The sequence below is a fragment of the Pan paniscus genome, chromosome 1 (genome assembly GCF_029289425.2).
Source record: "Pan paniscus chromosome 1, NHGRI_mPanPan1-v2.0_pri, whole genome shotgun sequence".
NCBI classification, from domain to species: domain Eukaryota; kingdom Metazoa; phylum Chordata; class Mammalia; order Primates; family Hominidae; genus Pan; species Pan paniscus.
Window position 1 is genome coordinate 115832458 of NC_073249.2, and position 23968 is coordinate 115856425.

Genomic DNA, 23968 nt, shown 5'->3' on the forward strand with positions numbered 1-23968 from the left:
AAGGCCTGGAGTGCTGGGTCACTTGTCAGCTCCATGGAAGACTTCACGACATGTCCTGGTGGGCTCATCAGGATGCTCCTGGGGATAAAGTTTCCATCTGAGTGTGAATTAAAAGTTCACTTTACCTGCTGTGTGATTTTGGGCAAGTTCCTTAACATCTGTGAGCCTGTTTCTTCATCTATAAATTGGGAATAGTAATAGCTAGCTCAAAAGATTATTGATAATGCTGATTTGAATTAATATTTGTAAAATACTTAGCATACTGCCTGAAACATATAAAGTGACCAAGCCATGAGAACTATCTGTTCCTCTTAAGTTTATGGTCAAGGAGAACTGGGAACCCCCTAAATGCAATCAAAATGTTAGGTCTAGAGTTCAATTCAACAAGCATGCATTGACCATCTGCTAATGTAGTCATCATGCTGGGAATTCATTCATTCATTTGTTCAACAAATATTTATTAAGCAGATGCTTGTTAAGGAAATTGGTTACACCTATTGGCTGCTCAATCCCCTGAACAGTGCTGAAAACACACTTAAAAATTATTACTCTTTGTTCTTTTGCTTATGAATGTATTCTGCATTCAGAGAGCGTTTTGAAAGGTAAATACACATTTCTAGTTAAAAGACGCAAGGCTTCATATTGTATGATGAAAAGGCTACATGCTGTATGATTCCAACTATAAGACATTCTGGAAAAGGCAAAACTATGGAGACGGTAGAAAGATCAGTGTTTTGGAGTGGGACGGGGGAAGGAGGGGTGAATAGGAGGAGCACAGAGGATGTTTAGGGCAATGAAACTATTCCACATAATACTGTAATGGTGAATACATGTCATTGTACACTTGTCAAAACCCATAGAATGTACAAGCAAAGAGTGAACCCTAATGTAAATGATGGACTTCAGTTAATAGTGGATCAATGTTGGTCTATCAACTGTAACAAATGTCCCACACTAATGCAAGATGTTAATAATAGGGAAAACTATATATGGGGGTGGGGTGAGGGGATATGTGCAAACTCTCTGTACTTTCTGCTCGATTTTTCTGTAAATCTAAAACTAGTCTATTAGTTAACAAAAAAAAGTAAGTGAGATTTTATCTCCCAGGCTTACCTACTGGAGATCAGACTTGATTTCTTAGGCTAAAATGCGTGTTTCTCCTTCATGATCTTGAACTACCTGTGCTTATCTTAATCCCAGTATCTCTGCATTATATTATTCCTGCAAGAATGCAAACTCTGTGAGAACAAGGACCATGCCTTACTCATCTTTGTAGGATCATGTAAGTCTTGTGTTCAGACTTGCCAATGGCTTCCCATTCCAAGCGCTTTAGATGTATTAGCTCATTTAATCCTTAAAACAACCCTGTAAGGTAGATGCCATTATTATTCTATCAATTATGAAAAAACTGAATCACAAAGAGGTTAAGAAACTTGCCTGACGTAACCAAACTAGTAACTGGCAGACCTGAGACACCAACTCAGATAGTCTGGCTTCAGAGTCTGCAGAAAAAGTACCAGAAAACCCAAAGATGTTTTAAACTGTGGGTCACAACACATTTTGGGGGTGAAATAATTTTAAGGTGCCTCAAACAAGGATGGTTTTAAAAGCACAATAGTAGAATGGAAGAAAAAGGAGAAATATCAGCATACCTTTCACATAGTAGGAATGGTATTGTTTTGTGAAACTTTTATTTGTATATTACATGTGTGTATATTACATGGCACTGAGATGCCATGTAAAATGTATTTAGAAGGCTCACTGTGTTAAACCATAAGGAGAATTATTACCTCAGGTAACAAGCAGTGCAGAGTGAAGGCAGCTTCAGGCCTGACATGCCATCTCTGACTCCTGCCCCATTACCCTGAGAGCCTGTTGTCCCTGTTCTGCTATACAAGCTGGCTTCATCTCACCAGTTCCTGTCATCATATCCAAACCCAGTGATGCCCAGAGGCAGGGAAACAGCATCACTTCTGGAGAATCCTATCCCAGAAGTCCCTAGGAGATTGCCTCTTGCCTCCCTTACTAGATTAGATACCTCCTTACCTCTCACTGGCCACACCTGGATCACATGGCCACCATGAGTCAACCTGGGGGAAGGAGACCAGGACTACCATGATCAGATTCCTCAATCTGATATACCTCTGAGCAAATATATCCATATATCCAGCAAGGGTAAAAGGGGAAATGAGTCTTAGGCACCCAAAGTGTTTGCCCTGAGTAGAACCCAGAAAATAAAAAAATGTTTAAATTAATTTTCTGTCTCCTTAGAGATAGAAGCTTTCTGCATACTACCCATCTATTAATTCATACATTTATTCACTCAACAAATATTTACAGTTTATCTAACGTATGCCTGGCACTGTGCTAGGCAATGGGGACACAGAAGTAAGTGAAAGAGATAAGACTCATGCCTCCTGGGGATGACTCTAGAAAGGGAGAGAGTAGTCGAACAAATAATCTCAGAAATACATATATGTAACTTCAAATGGCTATAAATGCTCCTAAGGAAACGGTGTGATTGAGGTTGTAACAGGAGGATCTGATTTAGATGGAAAGGGGAGGTGGTCAAAGAAGTCTTTTCAGAAAAGGTCGTTTAAGCAAGATATAAAGAATGAGTAGAAGTTAGTAGAGTGAGGAGTGGGAGGAAGAACATTCCAAGCAGAGGGATCAACACACACAAAATGTTGGGATTGAAAACTTAGCACTTTAGAAGACTGGGAAGAAAGAGAATACAAGAAGATTTTTGGCCATCAAATATAGAGCAGAGACCCTTTCTAGGAGACAGAGATTTGAGAACTTTTTAACTCCAGGAACTCTTTGTGGTAACAGAAAAGGCTATCTTTGCTTCTAATATACAGATGTTCTTTCCTAATCCTGGATATCATTGCTTGTTTCTGGAAGATGGGTAGGTTATTCAACTCATTTCTCACAGGAGATGAGAAGCCAAATTTCAGATGGCTTGCAGTATACATAGTTTGAGACAGCTTGAGCTTTTGTTCATCTCAAAGGAAGAGGAATTGTGCAGGCCAATTGATGGTGGCATTCTGTATTGATGGGCCTATTCTTGGGGAAATATGGGTTGCTTTTGTTTTTATTGTTGTTCTGGTGTCTCTGTGCCAAAAGATATTAGGTTCTAAGTATGGGACAAGGTTTCCCCGTGAATGTAATAAACATCACTCTTGTCCGTCATTCTTGAATATGCGAATACTGAGACAGGGCTGCGTTCAAGGGCATTCCCACTGGAGTCAGGTTAGCTGATCCCTGCAAGATGGGGGCAGCTCTAGGGGTAGGGAGAGAAGTACTCCAAATAAGACCCTCATACAGACCCCAAGAGTGGTAATACTTTGTGTTTAATTTTTCCTTTTATAACGTGCTTCTCTTATCATAAAACAAAGTCTTAACAAACCTTCAGCTAAGTCTTAACAAAACCTCTTCTGACCTCAGCTATCTCTATATGGAATTGAAGATAGAATCATTGTCCAAGTTGGGCAAAGTGGCACAGGGGAGAACAATAGCAGTATGTCTTCAGACACATGGGTATAACTGTGGAAGGGAAAGTAATAGTTTGAATTCCCATGATGGACCCTAATGACCAGTGAATATCAGAATTGGTCTTTGGAGTGTGTGTTTCTTGAGGTTTCTCAGAAATTCCTGGAGATACAAGCCTGGTAATAGACAGTACTTTCTGCAATTAAAAGAAATGGAGCTGAGACTACAGTGATTTGAGGATTAAAGGTATGTATGAAGTTTGGCATTTTTATTACAAATATATTCTTTCTAATCCTCACAACTGCCCTGCAAGGTGATTTTATTATATCAGAAAAGTGAGGCTCAGTGCAATGCCTAACCCAAGGCTACAGGGCAAACAAGAGGCAGAGTGGGTTCAGGTCCAAGTTCATCTGTGTCAGATGCCGAGGCTCATTCTGTTATGTCATACTGACTGCCTCCTTGAATACAACTTATTAGTGTGCTTCCTTTCAAGACCTTCAAAAAAGGAAGGCTAGGGTCGTTCACTTCCACTCTACAGCCAGACTAGGAGAATGACCCAGGGGACAGTGGAAGATGGCAGCTACAAGAAGAAAAAGAACCTTTTGTCTTAGCAGAAACTGAGGCCTCCTGTGGTATCCTTTAACTTCTTGCTACCTTATCTACACATTTATCAACATCTATAGCCATTTTCATCTTTTTTTTCCCTCAGATAAAATTTCCTTCTCCCGGCCACACGCGGTGACTCACGCCTGTAATCCCAGCACTTTGGGAGGCTGAGGCAGGCAGATCACTTGAGGTCAGGAGTTTGAGACCAGCCTGACCAACATGGTGAAACCCCATCTCTACTAAAAATACAAAAGTAGCCGGGTGTGGTGGTGCTCGCCTGTAATCCCAGCTGCTCAGGAGGCTGAGGCAGGAGAATCGCTTGAACCCGCGAGGTGGAGTTTGCAGTGAGCTGAGATCACGCCATTGCACTCCAGCCTGGGCAATAAGAATGAAACTCTGTCTCAAAAAAAAAAAAAAAGTTTCCTTTTCCCATTTAAAGCCAAACTTCTACCTAAGCTTCTAATTGCCCCCGCCTTCTCTCAGACGCTGCTCCATCTGCACACCCTCTTTCTTATACTTTAAATGTCTACCCTTGCTTATTCTCATTGCTATACCCATAATATGCTCTCATCTTCGCCATCTTAACCCATCACTTTAAACCCAAATTTTCCACTATGGATCAATTAACTTGTTCCTATTATTATCCACACTTCTCAAAAATGCAGATTATACTTAGTTAGCTCCACTTCCTCCCATCCCAATAATTTCTAATTTTATTCTGAACTAGCTTCTTCCTGTTTCATTACCTTCATTAATGTCACCCTAACATCCTAACGCATACTTTAAAAATCTTTTTAAAGTCTCATATACATATAGAGAAGTGCTTAAGTGTTCACTGCAAAGAACGATCACATAGTGAATACATCCATGTATCTACCACCTGGTTAAGAAATAGGACATTATCAGCATCCTAGAAAGAAACACTATGGTATTCTCCCAATCATTATTTCCTCCTTCCTCCCTAAAGGTAACACCATTCTGACCTCTCATACCATAGATTAATTTCACCTGTTTTAAACTTTATACAAATGGACTCTTACATAATGTACTCTTTTGTGTCTGGCTTCCTTTTCTCAACATGATGTTTGTGCAATGTAGCCATGTTATTGCATGCAGCCGTGGTTTATTTATTTTTACTGCTATGTAGTACTTCATTATGTGAATATACTGCGATTTACTCACTTTACTATTAATAGACATTTGAGGTTATTTCCAGCGTGAGTCTGTTTCAAATAAGACTCCCTTGAACATTCTTGTACTTATCTTTTTGGTGCACATGTACACAGTTTTCCTCATCTGTTTTTAAAGAAAGGAAGTTAGTTTGGTTGGGAATACCACAAAATAGATTGGGGAAGTTAAGGCACAATACTATTCAATCAATTGGACAAGTTTATCATGAGCAACGACTGTTCTTACACAGAGATGCATAAGACATGGGTTCAGCCCAGAAAAGGTACTTGGGGAAGGGAAGTGTACTTGTGTGCGGGAATACACAAAGAATAGGGAACAGAAACAGACTGTAATTAAGTGCAAAATTGCATACGGCCGGAGTAAAGTCAACTTTTAGAACCTCTGGGCTAAGACTAGACAGTTAATACTAGGGCTGGATTCCCAATTCTGGCTCTCCCATGGTGACTGGAGAGTCACCTGGAGGCCATGGAAAGAGGGCTGTAGGTCTGGGAGTCAGGCCCACAGATTCCAGACGTATTTCTGCCAGAGTCCCTTCTTCCCTCTGCCTACCTCTCCTGAAAAGGACCCTAAAACCTTGTAACCCAGGCAACCCCAGATGGACTCTGCATTTCCCAGCCCTACAGATAATGTCCTGAGAGGCAGCAGGGAACTAGGGCAGATCTCCCAGGAGGAAGTGGGCTGAGCAGACCCACAATGTCATGGTTGATACCAGAAGTTTACAGCCTGGACGTATTTGGAAGTCAATGAAGATGTGAAAAGGGAGGAGCGGAAAGGCTGCATTGAAATTCAGGATTAGAAGGGGAGAGGGGACAGCTGCAACAATTATGACAATAACAGTCCCTTAAATTTGTATTATGTAACAACCTACAAAGAGTTTTCTATTCCTGAACTTTCACATTTCTGTGGAATGGCAGGGGTTACCCCCATTTTGCTGGTCTGCTCAAGGCCAAGTTTGAATGGAAGGCAGCGACGGGTCCCTAATCCGCATCTCCAGCTCCTCCTCAGGAACTCCGAGAGTGAGAGGACAAGTAGGGCAAGAGACCTGGAGATGGTCGAAGGGCTAAAGCAGTTGCAAAGGGAGAGGTGGAGGGGTTGGAGAGGTGTGAGGACTGAAAACTCTGCCCCTTTTGGGATCCGTTTGGGGCCACCTGGAAGACGATGATTTCAGCCAGGACATGCGCTTTTGCGGACTGCAGGGTGTTCGCTAAGTCAAGCCTCCCCGGGAGCCCCACGGAGGGTGGGAACGAGGTGGCGCCGCCCAGTCCCGGACGCGCGTCGAGCGCCCTCTTCCACCCCACGCTGCCCTGCCCAGGGCGAGGGCAGAGCGGGCCCGCCCAGGTGCGCCCGGGGGTTGGGCCGGAGTCCGGAAGGTGCGCCGCGCCGCCCCGAACCTGTCCCCTAGGCCTCCCCCCGCGTGAAAGTGAAAGTGTCGGACCCGCGGAGGTCAAGGATAGGGGGGCTGGGCCAGCGCGGAGCTGGGAGCGGGAGCCGGGCACTCCAGGGGCCATGGATGGGCTCGGCCGCCGCCTTCGAGCCAGCCTGAGACTGAAGCGCGGCCATGGGGGTTAGTGCCGGCCGGGGAGAGCGCGGGGGGACGGCGTGGGCACCGGGGAGCCGGGGCTAGGGCTGGCGGCTGGGGCCCGGTGGAGGGCGGCACGGGGCGTCGAGATCCGTGAGCAGTTGGAGGGGGACTCAGGAGGCTGCGCGGGGGCAGGTGAGCGGGAGGGAGCGCGCTGAGAGGGGAAGAGGGTCAGGTGGGGGGGCGGGGACGGCGAGGCCAGGCCTGCGGGGGCGAGGAGGAGGCGGCGGGACACAGGAAGCCGTTGTGGGGCCCCGGGGCCACGTGTCCTTCCATCCAGGAAGCTTGTGGTGCAACCGCAGTGTGCCTGAAAGCGCCCCGGTTGTGGTGTCCTCCCAGAGGCACTGCCTCAGCTCCCGGCGTGCCCGCCGCCCCGCCCCACCTCGCCGCCCTGGGAGTCCTCCGTGGTCTTTGCCCAGTTCTTCGGAGCCAGCGCCCCTGCCCCTGCCCCGCAGATAGCCACCGGCCACAAACACAGGTCTCCCCGATGACGTTACCACCCCCACCCACCCTCGGCCAGGTGCCCTTCAGAGTGTGGCCTCCAGCGGAGCGGCGGTAGAACCTGCGCAGCTGCTGCTTTCCAGCGTGTCGCCCAGACAGGGCACCCCTTCCCTTTCCCTCAGCCCCGCAACAGTGAAATGGACATAATTCCCCCGTCCAGGATTATGGGGATTAAATTAGAAGTCAACTTCTAAGTTAAAGAAGCACCTTCTTTTCTTTCTTAGCAGAGCCCTGGGGTTGGAAGGAGGGCAGTTAGAAATTCATTCATTTATTCATTCATTCGGCAAATATTTGTGTGGCTTAGATACTTTGCCCAGAGGTCCTACTGTCTGAGGAGCAAAGAGCAGGGGCCATTCCCAGACAACCTGCCCTTTCCAACATTGGCACGCCAGGAGGCCAAGTGAGCCCCTCTCTTAGCCCAAGCCCCAGAGTTGGGGGGACCTCAGGGAGTGAGGTCAGTGCACCCTTCTTTGAACTGCAGTGACCTCTGAGTGATCTGCTCTTCCTCCTGTTGCCATTCCTCCTGCCACACCCTGCTCCTTCCCTCTTTGTAGTGTCCTCTCTAGACACAGATCTCCAATATCTGGCCATTCCATCTGCACCATCAGGGAGAGGTCAGAGACCACAGTTTGGGGCAGAGGCCTGGGACCGTGCAGTGGTGGGAGCAGAAGGCAGGATGAGGCTGACATTCTCTCTTCTCTGGAGAGCACTGGCCTGGTCTGTCCTGGTCTTCCCAGACCCTGGGACATCTGTGTGAATGGAAGGGGTCTGCCCCCTACAGCCCAGAGGAGACATTCCAGTTGTTCCCACCCACCCCTGCCCCAACACCAGGCACTTCCTGATTGTGCCTGGAGGAGCTTCCTGATACTGAGGAACTGTAAGAACTGAGGCCTAACACTTGTAGGGCCAGGAGCATATGCCCTCTTCATCTTCCATACCATCCTCCACTTGCCTGGGGATTCTCCCCCTTCCTCCTTTGCCTTTCTGGCCCCAGGACAGTTGTGTATTAGGAGGGAGTGTGTGTGTGTGTGTGTGTGTGTGTGTGTGTGTGTGTGTGTGTATCCTGGTGACAAGGAGTGATGTGGTGGTGGTCCTGGGTTGAGAGCAGCTGAGCTGGAAGGGATGGGCCAGCTTCCCAGATCAAGGTTCCAGAAGGTCCCCTCACCTATGTTCTAGACAGATCTGGGACTTCAGTCAGGTGTGTGTGGGAGAGGCTTTCTGGTGGAGGAACAAGTGTAACCAGATTCCTGACTTCCCTAGAAAGGGTGGCTCCCTCCTCAACTAAAACTCTGGATAATAATTCCTTTCTAGGGCACTGGAGATTAAATGAGATGCCTTATATGAAACATGAGTTTGATGGAGGTTAGTTTTCTCTTACGCTTTTCTCTCCTGTGGATAACACCTTTTGAAAGAGGGGAGAAAACAGTCTTTTGCTGCATTTCTTGGGCCTCATCCCAAAAGTCTAATTACTTTCTTTTGTCAATGATTTATTAATTTTGCTATTCTCTTGGCTTGCTTGATAAAGCAGAAGAAAATGATCTGAAAATGCAGCCCAAAGAATTTAGGGAAAGGCATAATTTCATTAGAATCTGGAATGATCAGTGATAAGATTCTGTTTCTCAATGTCCTTTGAAAACCTCTGTGGGGTATTTGATGTCAAATGCATCCAGAAGGCAGGAGCATGAATTTGGAGCTTTCCTAATCCCCATTCCCAACAAATCCTGTCAATTTTAATAGCGTTTGAATTACTTTATGCCTCAGTTTCCCCATCTGTATCAGGAAGATGCTTGTTCCTCAAACAGGTGGTAAGGCTTGTGCAACAAGTCTGTGCAGCTTGCAAGTAAGGTGTGGTGCCAGCTCCAAGTGTTCTAGTTCGCTCTTCTCACCCATTACAGCATTTGAACATCTTTCTTTACTGTACATGAGTTTGGCCGTGAGTCCTGGCTTTTTCTAGTCCCACAGAAGCCAGGTCTAGAGCTCTTAGGAGCAAAGCAGCTGTTTTCCCTATCCTAGCACCCCACTCTCTTCCAGAGGGGTGCTTATTCTTAGCAGGAGTGGCAAACACTGGCGTCAAACCCTTTTGCCCCCTGCTTTCCCTTTGAGGCAGCTTCCTGGTAAAAGCCTTCCCTGTATTTACTCATTCAGGGGTTTCTGTGAGAATCCAAGGTGATTTTTTTGCTATTCCTTCTCTCTTACCTAGTCTCCAGACACAGCAGTGGGCTAGCAGCTGTGCCTGTAGCTTGGGCAGAACAGCTGACCTGGCCTGACCCGGAGGAAGGCTGAGCAGGCTTGGGGGTTGGGTGGAGATCACCCGGATGTTTTCCACTGCCATGGAATCACCCTCAGGCTGCTGGTGCAATCAGTCCCCTACCTTAAGCTGGGGACAGTCTTCTGAGCCAGTGCTTCCTATTTGAGAAGAGGGACTCTGCTGGAACCCTGGAACAAGTGCCAGTGACAGAACTCTCCAGGGGGTGAAATTCACCGTTGTAGCTATTTCCAAAATATCACGAACTCTGGGCTTAGAGATGGATTTTGCTCTCTACTGCACCATCAGGAAAGAAGGCTATTGGGTATTGACTTCCAGAACTCTTTCTTTTGTTGGAAGAATTAATCTATTTGGATAATTATTAGGCCAAGTCTATTTATCTTAATCAGGGGAGGGCAGTGGCATCCTGGCTGCAGAAAGTGTTTGGCCATGTGCTCTAGGTCGGGAAGTCCTGGAAGTTCTAGAATTCAGCAGGTGGCCTTGCTGGGGTTTTTGACTTCCGTTGACCAAGTTGAGAAGTGAAAGGTCAGCAATCCAAGTGTTGGAGGTGTAGGATCCCTATCCTGAGACCAGCCAGTTTCCAGTGCCCACAGTCTGACACTATCAAGCATTGTCCACTGTTCTAAGGTTGTAAATTAACTCTCTGCACAATCTGCAGCCCAGATTCAAAACCCTTAGCCCATAAGTAGCCAGGCCTTTCCGGCTACTTTCAGCCAGAGGTGTTTGCTCATGACCTTTTCTCTCGCCACACCCTGGGGCTCTTGGGAGGAGCTGAGATCTGCGCTGCAGTGCCAGGATGCTGACTCTGTTGGTGCTGGCTTCTGCTGCTTTCCTGGGTCCCGTCACATCCTTCTTGCTCAACCACTGGGTGCACAGGATGGAAACTTCTATTCCCTCTCTGGAAGACAGCGCGTGGCTTGGCTTCACAGAGTTGTGGCTGGAGACCGAAGCAGCCCCTTTCTCAGGCTTTCTGTCACCAGTCTGTCTGTGTTAGGGGAGAGGGGAGTCCGCTCTGTCCTGAAGGCCCAGAGATGGAAGGACAAGTGGTAGGCCGGGTGTTCAGGCTCTTCCAACGCCGACTGCTTCAACTCCGAGCAGGTCAGGACTAGACTGCCTACTTCCTTGTTTTTAGGGTGACCCTCTTAGGCGGGACTGTTTCTTCCTTGAAATGCTCCTTCCTCCTCTTCCTTTATATCTCGGCCTCCACATGGTTCCCATGTGACTGGGTCAGGAGGCTTCCTCTGCTGGTTTTTAAGAGCTGGTCATGCCCTCTGTGGGGCTAGTGTGGTCACAGTCACATGCCCTTTGGGCCTGTTCTTATTCACTTAGTATGAACTAAACTCTCAGGCCGTATTGTTCCAGGACTGCCAGAAGCACCCGACAGGTTAGGCAGTCTCTGTGGTACCCTGGGGCCTTGGACTCCATGTGGCCTCTCCAGCACATTTCCGTGGCTTCTGTGTCAGTGGTTTCTTTCCTCTGCTTGGCTCCCCATGGTTTCAAGTCTACCAGGGCAGGTGTGGAAACTGCCCATTTGGCCCTGATCCTGAGTGACTGGTGGTTCTGGCCAGTATCCAGGTATCTCAGCATTGGCAAGGCGGCCTTGAGGTGTGGAGGTCACCCGGATTCTCACAGACTCCACTCCAGGAATGGATCAATGAGATTATACTAAATGGGCTCTGGCTTGATTTCAGGACCACCCCAGGACAATTCAGGGGAAGCTTTAAAGGAACCAGAAAGGGCCCAGGAGCACTCTTTGCCCAACTTTGCTGGGGGGCAGCACTTCTTTGAATACCTTCTTGTGGTTTCTCTCAAAAAGAAGCGTTCAGAGGATGATTACGAGCCTATAATCACCTACCAATTTCCCAAGGTAAGGACTGAAGGAGGGGCAGGGCCAGCCAGAGGACTGGGGTGTTTGGAAGGTGGTAGGGGTGGGGGTTCCACCTCCTTCTCCCTACCCTACCGGGGCTTGAGCCTGGAGCTGCCCTGAGCTCTGAGCTCGCTGCTCTCCATTTCCTTCTTAGCACAGCCCCAGTTCTCTGTTATCACCCACAGAATCTAGGTCTAACTTCTTTGTGAGGGACTGACCTAGGCTTCCTAGCAGGGAAACTAGGCTAGACATTTTGCCTTTTAGGGGACCTGATAGGTCTTCCAAATCCCATTTTCAGTCACCCTTCTCTGCAGAGAAGCTTACCTTCTGCCAGAACTCCTAGAATGAATCCCCTCTCTGGGATGTGTGGGAAGGAAAGAGTGGGGCAGCCTTGTAACTGGTGGGCAGGCACAGCCCTCTGCCCGAGCCCAAGCATTAGACTCCTTGTCTGATCCTTCACCAGGTAGAGGGTTGGGAATCCTTCTCATTAGCAGGTGTGCCAACTGAGCTGGCCGCTTCTCTTCTCTGATGTGGTACCTCTCTGATGTTGTCCTCCCAGGGGCCTGGGCCATTTCAGGGCCTTTCTATATTCAACATGGCCCTGTCCCCTTTCTATGTAGATCTCGATACTGAGGTCAAACTCAAGCTTATGTAGAGTTGACCCAGGAGGGGCTGTTTCAGCTTTGGAGTTGTTCCAACTGGACCCAGAATGCAAACTGTGCAGAGTCATGGGCAAAGGCACCCTTCGCCCCTATGCTAGTGGAGAAGCTTATCCCTAGACTGCTTTAGAGCCTCAAAGGAAGCCCACCAGCTCTGAAGCTGTCTCCTGCTATCTCTGCCCCCAGCTTCACATCCACTTGTCTTTTCCTTTACCTTATAGCGGGAGAACCTGCTTCGGGGTCAGCAGGAGGAGGAGGAGCGGCTGCTCAAAGCTATCCCCTTGTTCTGCTTCCCAGATGGGAATGAGTGGGCATCACTCACCGAGTATCCCAGGTAATTGCTCAGCCCTGGGCAAGGGTATTGGATTTGGGGAGAAGGAACATGTGTGAGTTCTGTGGCTCCTGTAGCCTCCCTCACTGCTGTCATTTGTTGATTTTCGGCCTGGGAGTGTAATTGATTTGTTTGAAAACATCTGGCCTGGGGTCCCTCAAGGCCAAGAATATGAGCTATCAGTTTGATCAGTCACTTCTGTCCAAAGAGCCAGATTCTCCCACCTGTCCTAGAAGCAATAGTTGCTGCTTTTAACTCTGCTACTGGCCCAAGCTGGACTTAGCAGAAAGCAGTTAGCCTCCAAGAAGGCGATGTAGCAAAGGCCCTTCTAGCATGAGCCCTGGAATTTGACTGCTTGAGCTTTGACTTCACTATTTATGAGTTGAGTGACCTTGAATAAGAAGCACCCTCTGGCCTCAGTTCCTTCATCTTTAAAGTGGGGATAATTACTGAACCTACCTCAAAGAGTTGTTTTGACAATTAGATGAGATGATGTGTTTAGGGCCTGACACCAGTGAGCCCTTACTCCTATGATTAATCAGCAACTCCCCTTTGCCCTCCTCTCCACCCTCTAGTGCTGACCACTTTCCTGTTTTAGAATTCAGTGAGCAATACAAATCAAGCCTTGTCTGCTCTTTCTTAGGGAGACCTTCTCCTTCGTTCTGACCAATGTGGATGGGAGCAGAAAGATTGGATACTGCAGGCGCCTCTTGGTCTGTGCAGCTCAGAACTGCCCCTTCCTTTCTGCAGTCTGCTGAGCTCCACGGCTGGGCTTGCTCAAGCCTGAGCTGCAAAACTCCAGGCTTATTGGCAGCACTGGTTGTAGAAAAAGCACAGCCCAGGACCTGCTGCCATGCTAGTGCTCCCTCTGCAGCCCCACAAGCACAAGGACCTGATGCCCCTTCTCCCCCTGCTGGTCAGGCTCTGGTCTGTGCTCTCTCCGGCTTTCAATACAACGAACTCCTCTCCCTGCCTGCTCTATCCAGGCCTGCTTACCTTGGCCCCTGGAGCCTCCCAGAGCAGAGGCTGGGACTTGGACAATTAGTTTCAAATCTTAGGTCTCAGGAGGATTCCCCAAGTCACCTTTACAGTGCTTTCCTCCTTAGCCATTTCTTCATCTCTAAGGCACACTTGCTACCCCTCTTTGCTGACCCCAGATTGTGCTGGCACTGAAGGTGGCAGCGCTTGCCCACCAACTCACCCAGTACCCTCAAGGATTTCTTCTTTTGATGCTGGTGGCCATTCTGACCTCCCTGCTGCACCCACCATTCCCCATAAATCCCCCTCCCCAGCCCTCAGCCTTGTGCTCCTTCATACCCAGTTGGCAGAAGCCCTTGGGGAGGCTGCAGCACTGAAGGAGCCTCTCTGTCCCTCCCCAGCCTGCCGGCCCTGGCCCTCGCCTTCCCAAAGTGTACTGCATCATCAGCTGCATCGGCTGCTTCGGCTTGTTCTCCAAGGTAGGGATAGAACAGGATTCCTCAGGGCCTGTTTGTCCTGCCCATATTCCAGGCTGTCTCTGGCTGCCAACCCTGCCTGTGCGACTAAGCTCTTAGTGGAGCTCTTCTCCCATAGCCAGAGTCAGCATTAAAGCACACTTGGGAAAACTGAGGCAAAGGGGCATGCACTTGACTTAAGGGAAAAGTGGAAATTGAATCTAGGGGACTGGACCTCTTGCAGAGACAGCTACTGTTCCCACTCTAGCCAAGTAAGAAAGTAGTTGAAGTAGGACAAGCAGAAGAAACTTCTGCCCTGAGTTTCAATTTCCTCATCCGTCGAATGGATATAATAATCTCACCTTCCTATCTCACTGGGTGGCGTGAGGCTTAAATGAGGTGATATATGAGAAGACTCTTTATAAAAGGCAGAGCACTAAACAAATGTGAAGGAGTTATAAGACCCATTCTGACTCCTTCAAGGGTAGAAGAACAGTTGAGGTCCCCAGGACTTCTCTTGGAGCTAATTTGAGTGCCAGTGCATCTGAGACAGAATTTGAGCAGAATCCATGGGGCCCATGCCATCCACTGGTGACCAGAAAGGACTTCATTATGCTCTGACCCCAGCAGGACCTTTGGAGGAGGAGGGGAGGAAACTCTGTCAGCTTTTGCTTGGGCAGAGCATTCCTTTGTGCAGTGCTCCTAGGGATGGAGGCAGTCTCTGACCTCGGGAATCTACAGTGGGAGTTGGAGGACAGAGTGGTACCAAGAGGCTTAGGCTTCTAGCCTCCTGCTCCAACCAGCATGAGTGGACATGGTACCATCATGGGTGATGAGTTTACTCCGGGATGACTTCCCAGGGAGGTGCTTTTATGTTGGTGTTAGGAGAGGGGAAGAATATGGATTTGTAGAGAGATAATAAAAAGGAAGCTGGAAAAAGGCAGGTCTTATGTGGGAGATAAACTGCAGATTATTTAGCATGAGCCCAGCCTCTGCCAGGGAGGGAGAGGACCAGTTCGTGGAGGGCCCTAGAAGATACATGAGGATCAGCTGAACCAGTATGAGAACATTATGACGCTCAGGGGTAAGTAGAGTCTCTTCCACCTGCCTGGTATTGTCCCTTTGAGCCGTGCCTCCCGCGGTTCTTTTCCCTGCAGATCCTGGATGAAGTAGAGAAGAGACATCAGATCTCCATGGCTGTCATCTACCCGTTCATGCAGGGCCTCCGAGAGGCAGCCTTCCCTGCTCCTGGGAAGACTGTCACTCTCAAGAGCTTCATCCCCGACTCAGGCACTGAGGTGGGTTAGCAAAATGGGTGAGACCTTCCCTAGCTGGAGAGGGTAGGCATCTGTGGCACCTCTCACCACTGTTCTTCCATTAACCAGGTTAAAGTACAGAGAAACTGAGCCAGATGGGGACTGGGACTTGGTTAGAATGGACAAAGCTGAAATCAAACCCAGATTTTCTGATCCTTCTAACTTGATACCCACAAGCACCTAGTTACTGCTCAAGCCACCAAGACTTTTATTTATAATAAATAAAACATGTAAGTTGAGGCTTCTGGTGCTATAAAGGACTTTTCCCTCAGCCCTCAGACTGCCACTTGCCCCTACACCCCTTCCACTCTCCTTTGTTTGTCCTGTCTCTACCTTACAGCGTCCATCTGTCCATTTCTTATCATCCATCCCCACCTCCGAGTCTCCACCCATGCACAGGGGAATGCTATTGTTTTAAGGCACCAAGCACACTGAGGCAGCAGGTAGAACACTGTTCTAAGAATTCCAGTCCTGACCTCTGGAACTCTCAATAGTCTGTGTGCCCCTTTGAACCTTGGCTTCCCCACAGGAAAATAAGGGGAGAGGCTAGAAATTTTCACTTTCTCAAAAAATAAGTGCTTAATGCTGGCTGTGTGCCAAGCTATACTATTTTCTGGGAATACAGTGGTGACCAAAATGAATGTGGTCCCTGACCTTTTGGAGCTGTGAGTCCAGTGGGGAGAATAGATGTTAAATAAACACACCAGTGCATGTTGAATTAGAAATTATGTAACTGTGATGAAAGAAAAAAAAACAAAACAGGGTGCTACATAAGAAGAAGATGGGAAAGTATCACATGGCCAAGGGGGGGCCTCTGTGACCTGAAAGAGGGTAAGAATGAAGGGAGCAGAGCAGTGCAGGAGGAGGGCCCTCATTGTGAAGGCTGCAGGCAGGAAAGATGGGATTGCTCAAGGAACAGAAGCCCATGTGGTGAAGCACAGTGAGAGAGGGGCGTGTGCTCGGGGAGGCGAGTGAGGGAGGGTGCAGGACATTATGGGCCATATTCAAGATCACATCAGTGCTGTCCTCCAGCCAATTAGCAGGGGGACAGAGAGACAGGGCCAGATTCACTCCTGGGGGCAGAAGGAATAGAGGCTGGTAGAGGCCCAGCACCTCGGGGTCTGCATGATCTTGCAGTGTAGTGACACCTTCTCTCTCTCTGGTTTCCCCACAGTTCATTTCACTGACACGGCCCCTGGACTCCCACCTAGAACATGTGGATTTTAGTTCTCTATTGCACTGTCTCAGTTTTGAACAGATACTTCAGATCTTTGCCTCTGCCGTGCTGGAGAGAAAAATCATCTTCCTGGCGGAAGGTCTCAGGTGGGCCCAGCCCCTGAACGGCTCACCTGAACTGCCCAGCATCCCTGGGTTCAAGGGAACAGACTGGAGGTTATCCAAGGAAAATGGGCTGTAGGGTCCATGCGCCCACCCTCCTGTTTCTAGCTCCTTGTTCTTTAAACCAAGAGAAACAGCTGTTTTGAACCACCCCCACTGCCTCTTCCTCCACACAGGACTGCTGCCTGGGCCTGAGGAATGCTCCTGACTTAGCTTGGGGAAGGACAGGAAGTATTCCTGGGACAGCCCGGGTGGGACCAGTTAGGGTGGATGCAGACATGATTCTGCCCTTGCAAGGCTGAGGGAGGGTGGAGAACAGGGCAGGAGGTAGATACTCATTCAACAAACATTTATTGTGTGTCAACTGGTTGCCAGATGCCAAGCATTGGGAAGATACAAACAGGACAAGGTCCTTCACTTGAAGGGGATGTGGAATTACATAGTGGTTGAAAGCACAGGGATTGAAATCAGCAGAATTAGGAGGTTTAAATCCAGTTCTTCTACCTTTAGCTATGAGGTTCCCATTAAGTTAGTTTGTTAACTTCTTGAAAATGGAAATAATGATTGTGATTACCTCATAAGGTTGTGGTGAGGATTAAATGAAATAATGCACATTAGGTACCTAACACCCTGCTGAGCACATATTGCTGAGTGCTAGCTTCTGTTAAGTTCACAGTTGAGTATATCCCTGTGTGTAGTGGAAGCAGGGTACTATTGTGCCATGGTCTCTACCTCTTAGGGGCTTCAGATCTGAGAAGGACATGGGGAGATGTAATAGAATGGAGAATGAAAAAAGTCATAAAACAGTAGGGGTAGGGGTGGACCTTCTATTCATACCTGGGGAGGGAGAAAACCAGTGATTTTAGGTTGACAACCCTGCTTTTATCTTTTAGGGAAGAAGAAAAGGATGTTAGGGACTCAACAGAAGTCAGAGGGGCAGATGAATGTCATGGGTTTCAGAGGAAAGGAAACTTGGGCAAGCAGTGGGGTCTCTGTGTTGAAGATTCTGTAAAAATGGGTGATAACCAAAAAGGAACTAGTTGTAGGTAATCCTTGAAGGGAGTGGCATCATCTTTTGCTTTGGAAATAGCTCTTTCACTCCCAGCCTTGAATGGAAACCAGAAGTTCCTGTGTGGCTAGAGCTGGGATTCTGCCTTTCCTCCTCAGATCAGTGTTTGGGAAGTGGAGGTCGGCAGGATTCACCTCTCAGCCGTTTACTTTCTTCAGGGAAATCCCACCACTCCCCACTTCCTTCCCACACTGAGTTTTTCAGCTCCCTGAAGCTCGGACAGGGAGGGGACTTCCAGTCAGCTAGCCTCTCAGAGACTCAATTTTGCTAATTCAGGAAGTGCCAGCTTGAAACCCAGAACTGAAACAAGGATTCCCGCATCTGTGCTTTTATTGGCCTTGACTTTGAGGCAATTTGGCTGGAGTAAAGAAGAGCCATGAAAGCCAGGGGATAAAAGAGAAAGACAGAGAGTGGGACTGTGTGTATGTGGTGGCGAGAGGAGTAGGGTCCAAGTTGTGACTTGGGCAGGAGTGACGAGAAATGCTTCACTGGAAAGTCTTGAGGAGGCACCTTTGTGGGACTTTCCGTGTAGGAATTGCTGGGCAGAGGTTCCTAGAACCTGGGAATTTCCCAAGCTACTCAGGCAGCAACCTGGGAATCTTTAATAACCTCGAGTGTGCCCAGAGGGGGCTGTGTGGGGGCAAAGGCTAGGGATGAGGGTGGATAGACATAGAGAGGTAAAAAGGCTTTGCCTCTCGGCTGAGCCTCCAGTGCTTGCTCACATGTTTGTCTCTTAACTACACTGTGAATTCCTTAAAAGCAGGGTCAGTGTCTTACTCTTCCTGGTATCCACATCTGTGAGGTATGCTCACAGTTGTGAGCACAGGCTAGGGGCTCAATCAATTATCTCCTTGAATGAAGGCAACTCTTCTTCCCTCTTCTCTTCAGAGTCGCTTTTATTTTTGGCCAGTAGTAAGTTGAGAAGACTAACTGGGAAAAGAAGGGTCAAATCAAGGCCCTTCTTGATAGTGAAGCCTCAGACTCTCTAGTTTCTGTCCCTCCCTCCCAGCAATGTACGTTCAAGCTCTGTGACCAGCATGGCCCCCAGACTTGCCTTTCTGCCATGGGCATGGGCAGCACTGCTCTAGCTGCTGTTGGTGGTGGGCGATGAGGGGTGTGTAGCATGGTGGTGCAGGGGCCCCCTGACTCTCATCCTCTGTGCTCTGTCCCAGCACCCTGTCTCAGTGCATCCATGCTGCTGCCGCACTGCTCTACCCCTTCAGCTGGGCGCACACCTACATCCCTGTTGTCCCTGAGAGCCTTCTGGCCACCGTCTGCTGCCCCACCCCATTCATGGTTGGAGTACAAATGCGCTTCCAGCAGGAGGTCATGGACAGCCCTATGGAAGAGGTATGATGTGGCAAGAAGAGTGCATGATTTGGAGCCAGGTAGAGTGGGATTCAGATCCCAGCTCTGCTGCTTACAGCTGTGTGATTAGGGGCAAGTTACCTTACCTCTTTAAGCCTGAGCTTTCTCATCTCTAAAATGGGGATAACAGTGTTCACTTCCTAAGGATTCTGGGGCAAACCACCTGCCTAGAGCTCCTAACCTGGCACCCGACACACAGGTGATGCTCAATAAATGCAGGCTCCTTTCTGAAGGATTCCCCTTTAGGCATAAGGGGCAGTGAATAGCTTATTCAGGGGTGAGCAGACTGTTCTATGCCAGCTGGCCCTAATGAGCAGTCTTCGGGGTGTCCCATCTCATCCAAATGTATGACACAGCTGGTCTATACAACACACACCCCACTTTGGAATGTATTTGAATTCCTTGGAATTGAGCTAACATGGTCCTCTGGCAAACTATGAGTCTTAAAAATGCAGATTTTTACAGCAAGTCGTCTTTCTGAGTAGCTCAGAGCTAAGGTGGCTAATGAGGATATAGGTCTGAATCCTCTTTGATTTTGTTAGCTTCTTACATCTTGGCAGTGCACCAGACACACCAGAGAACTCAGCTGTGAAAATGGGCATTAAAAGCGTAAATCTATCCCCACTGTTGGAAAAATAACTCAAAACATGTGCTTTAGAGTTGTCAGTAGGGACTTTCAAAAGATAGTATGTTACCGTATCTCAAGACAGAAGAGGGACTTGGGAATATCTGCCCTGGCCATAACCATTGACTCACTCCAAGAGATAACTGAGCTCCAGAGACTAATCCAAGGCCACATAGACAACAGTGGAACCTAGCACAGATAAAACCAAATCTCCTCCTATAGAAACCATTGCTGCAAAGTAAAGAAGAAGGCTGTGTTTCCCTTCTTTGCTCCACCGGCCCCCTCATCCTTCCTGAGGACTGCTGAGTACACATGCCCTTTGAACCAGCTTTAGCCTTGTGACTAACTGGGACAGAGTATTAGCCCCATGTTTAGCAGTAAACATTTAAATGTTCCAACCCCAGAAATTATGAAACTTCTTGACTCTGCAGCTCCAGCTCCCTGGAAGCCGTGGCTCCTCTCCTGATGGCCAGTCAGACTCTGGCTTTTGGTAAGGGATTACTCCACAGACAATAATATGCCCAAATACTGGAAAGATTTCTGGGAACAATCTTGAAAAACAAATTATTTATACACACTCTCTGCCCCCAATCCCTCAAAGGAACAGTCTTCCCTTCATGAAGGCATCTGAGCCTATGTATACAAGTGGTTTCAGGCCTGGACTAGTTCAACTTTTCTCCCCGATGACAGATAATTACAGTGCATGCTCTATTTTTTGGCATACTTTCCACTCTCTCTTTCCTTGTATTTGGAAGAAGGGACAATGGAGGGATCATTCTCTCTATTGTCAAGACCAAGGGTCACAAACGGAAAAGAGAGGCCCAGCGGGCATTTAAATGACCAATACATGATTTGGGAAATTACGGTAAACTGGTGGGAACATGCCCTGCCTAAAGCAGGCAACTGCTACTCAGTTCCATCTGAGTGTTGTCCTTTAGAAATGTGGACCCAGTGTTAGATCTCCTGACTTTTCAGGAGAAGCCCCAAATCCAAACTTTATGTGAGATAGTCCAGTTTAAATATTGGAAACCAAATCAATTACTTAAAAATACTGTGAAGATCAAAGAAACAGATCTGCTGGTTGGAATCAGCCAGCAGGATGCCTATTTGTAATCTCTGGTCTAGACTGAAGGCTCCCTGGGCAGTGATGGGGCCCGTGCTAAAACTCAGGTCCCCCAAGTTCCAACCCAGTGCTTATCTCACTTGAGGACTGTAGACACATGGTCTGCTCACTTCCTTTCCTTTCCTCTTCCTGTTGACCCTTCATTTTCTTCCTTTGCTGTTTCCTGCTGGAAGGCCCAAAGCTGTGAGGTAGGTTTTTTTGGTTTTTTTGTTTTTTTGTTTTTGAGACAGAGTCTCGCTGTGTCGCCCAGGCTGGAGTGCAGTGGTGCGATCTCGGCTCACTGCAAGCTCCGCCTCCCGGGTTCACGCCAGTCTCCTGCCTCAGCCTCTGGAGTAGCTGGGACTACAGGTGCCCGCCACCACACCCGGCTGATTTTTTGTGTTTTTAGTAGAGACAGGGTTTCACCGTGTTAGCCAGGATGGTCTTGATCTCCTGACCTCGTGATCCACCCGCCTCGGCCTCCCAAAGTGCTGGGATTACAGGCGTGAGCCACCATGAGAGGCAGGAGTTTTTCTAATAGAAAATTGTACATAAGTTGTTGCAAGCATGAAAAAAATAAAGATGTTGGTCTCTGTTCTAGAGAGCAGGGAGTTGAAGGGGAATTGTAGAGAGAGGAATGCAATCTCAAGAATATCAGTCTAGGCTTGGAAAAAAATTGGTTCTCTTATTAGCAGCATAGTATGACCTCGGGCAGCTTCTTTGGGTCTGTTTCCTCATCTTCAAAATGGAGATTGTATCTGCCTCACGGGACTGTTGCTTGAGATCAAACGTGTAAAGCATTTATGTGAACAATGTACTAAATGCTCCATGTAGAAGCAATTTCTGCAGTCAATGTTTTATTAAGGGAGTGACTGGCTGTGATTTCTCCATCTTGTATTTCCCTTCTACCTTAGCTCTTTCTCCTACTCCCTTCCTACAAACACCCACACCCTTTCCTCAGGAAGGGAACTGAGATTTCCAGAGGGGAATGGTGAGAAAGGAGAATGCTAGATAGGAAATGAGAACTGAAGATATTGATTTTGTTGCTACCTGGGCTGAAAGATACAGCCACAGGCAGAAATCAAGACGGTAAATCCTCTGGAGGTCTATGAAGAAAGAGGACCAGAGAAAGCCAGTCTATGTTTATTTCAGGTCCTGCTGGTCAATCTTTGTGAAGGAACCTTCTTAATGTCGGTAAGTGTCTGGGTTCAGATCCCCTGCAGGCCTATCACCAACTCTACCACTCTAGTTTCATCCATGTTCCACTTATTTAAACAAACATTTAAGTTCTTTGTTGAGTGAGAATCTGTGCTAAAAAGACCACATCTCTCTCAAGGAGCCCATGGACATAAACACATATGACTTCACTATAAGACAATCAGTGATAGTGCCTTTTAAGCAAGGGATATAAATCAAGTACCACCGGGATGGAGAGGATCCCTTGCTAATGTCTAGAGTCAAACTAAAGGCCAAGAAACAGCTTATGTTGTTTCTGTCCTATGTGGCTATTTGTGGGTGGAGTGGGGGTGTAGAATTCATGCCCTCCTTATGCTTTTCTGCCAACCACCTTCACTCCACACTTCCTTCCTGCTTGACCTCGGAGCTCTGTCCTCTTCTAGGTTGGTGATGAAAAAGACATCCTGCCACCGAAGCTTCAGGATGACATCTTAGACTCTCTTGGTCAGGGGATCAATGAGTTAAAGAGTAAGTCCTTACTCTTATTTTGGGTCTCTCCAGGCAGTGCAATGGCATGCTTCTCAATCATTCCCTTCCAGAACTAAAATGAACTCACTCAGTAGTCCTAGACCAGCCCTAGAGGCCTAGAACCTAGGGCAAGTCTGAATTTGGGATTGTATTCTTCCTAAGCAATGGCAGAGAACTCATACCCAGATTCCCATCTCAGTCAGTAATTATGAACCCTACCCTATGGCTTTCCCCAGGAGCTTTCCGCCTGCAAGAAAGCCATTCTTGAAGGTGAGTTTGGGTAATTTCATCCTTCTGCTACCCTCTGAGATGGCCTTTATATCTCCTGCAGCTGCAGAACAAATCAACGAGCATGTTTCAGGCCCCTTTGTACAGTTCTTTGTCAAGATTGTGGGCCATTATGCTTCCTATATCAAGCGGGAGGCAAATGGGCAAGGCCACTTCCAAGAAAGATCCTTCTGTAAGGCTCTGACCTCCAAGACCAACCGCCGATTTGTGAAGAAGTTTGTGAAGACACAGCTCTTCTCACTTTTCATCCAGGAAGCCGAGAAGAGCAAGAATCCTCCTGCAGGTACAGTAACAGTCCCCATCAGTCTAAGCCCAAAGAGGGTTACCTCTAGAATAAAGAGGAGGGGAAAGAAAGAATACTTCTCTTTAGAAACCCACAAAATAGCTGTAGGTAGACTTTTATTAGTGGAGTTGAAATGACATAACCTGAAACCTAAGAAAATGTCTAATGGGCTGCCATTTTGTGGAAGTTGGTTTACCCATTAGCCAACAGGGCTGAGCCCTTTCCTCTGTTTTAGTCTAGAGCTAATTCCTGCTAAGTATCCTCTGTTTATGGGCTCCTTTTTGGACAAAACTGAATGTCTGGATCTCCAGAAGCCTGTGAGGCCAGAGACATCCTGGCAGGGATGGGAGTATGGGGAGCAGACAGGATATTTCTGATCCTTATTCCTGAGCTCATTATAATCTGCCTGACCAGATCAGATGCCTCTAACACCCGTATTTGAACCCACAGGCTATTTCCAACAGAAAATACTTGAATATGAGGAACAGAAGAAACAGAAGAAACCAAGGGAAAAAACTGTGAAGTAAGAGCTGCGGTGAATAAGAATGACTAGAGCTACACACCATTTCTGGACTTCAGCCCCTGCCAGTGTGGCAGGATCAGCAAAACTGTCAGCCCCCAAAATCCATATCCTCACTCTGAGTCTTGGTATCCAGGTATTGCTTCAAACTGATGTCTGAGATTTGGATCCCTGGTATTGATTTCTCAGGACTTTGGAGGGCTCTGACACCATGCTCACAGAACTGGGCTCAGAGCTCCATTTTTTGCAGAGGTGACACAGGTAGGAAACAGTAGTACATGTGTTGTAGACACTTGGTTAGAAGCTGCTGCAACTGCCCTCTCCCATCATTATAACATCTTCAACAGAGAACACACTTTGTGGTCGAAAGGCTCAGCCTCTCTACATGAAGTCTGTGGACACGTAAGGACGAGAGTAAAGAGGAAAATCT

The 23968-nt window shown here is 47.8% G+C and overlaps 1 protein-coding gene across 2 annotated transcripts; it reads left to right on the forward strand.

Moving 5' to 3' along the window:
• Nucleotides 1–6530: 6530 nt before the first annotated feature.
• Nucleotides 6531–23968, forward strand: DENND2D (DENN domain containing 2D). Of its 2 annotated transcripts, none has more exons than XM_003810669.6 (12): nucleotides 6531–6853; nucleotides 11327–11502; nucleotides 12383–12495; nucleotides 13136–13205; nucleotides 13872–13949; nucleotides 15083–15223; nucleotides 16416–16564; nucleotides 18821–18998; nucleotides 21896–21937; nucleotides 22363–22447; nucleotides 22779–23018; nucleotides 23469–23968. In XM_003810669.6, exons 1-12 carry the CDS (start codon nucleotides 6796–6798, stop codon nucleotides 23543–23545), a joined length of 1407 nt encoding a protein of 468 aa, XP_003810717.1. In that variant the 5' UTR covers nucleotides 6531–6795; the 3' UTR covers nucleotides 23546–23968. The 2 variants fall into 2 exon arrangements, with proteins under 2 accessions (XP_003810717.1, XP_003810716.1); XM_003810668.7 differs by lacking the exon at nucleotides 6531–6853 and adding an exon at nucleotides 10448–10733.

What these genes read in the sequence shown, in the direction of transcription:
- DENND2D (XM_003810668.7), top strand. Translation starts at nt 10,667, where the DNA reads ATGGAAGGACAAGTGGTAGGCCGGGTGTTCAGGCTCTTCCAACGCCGA. An exon ending in GATACTGCAGGCGCCTCTTG is followed by an intron (nt 13,206 to 13,871) that starts GTCTGTGCAGCT and finishes GTCCCTCCCCAG; the next exon opens with CCTGCCGGCCCTGGCCCTCG. An exon ending in GAGCAAGAATCCTCCTGCAG is followed by an intron (nt 23,019 to 23,468) that starts GTACAGTAACAG and finishes TTGAACCCACAG; the next exon opens with GCTATTTCCAACAGAAAATA.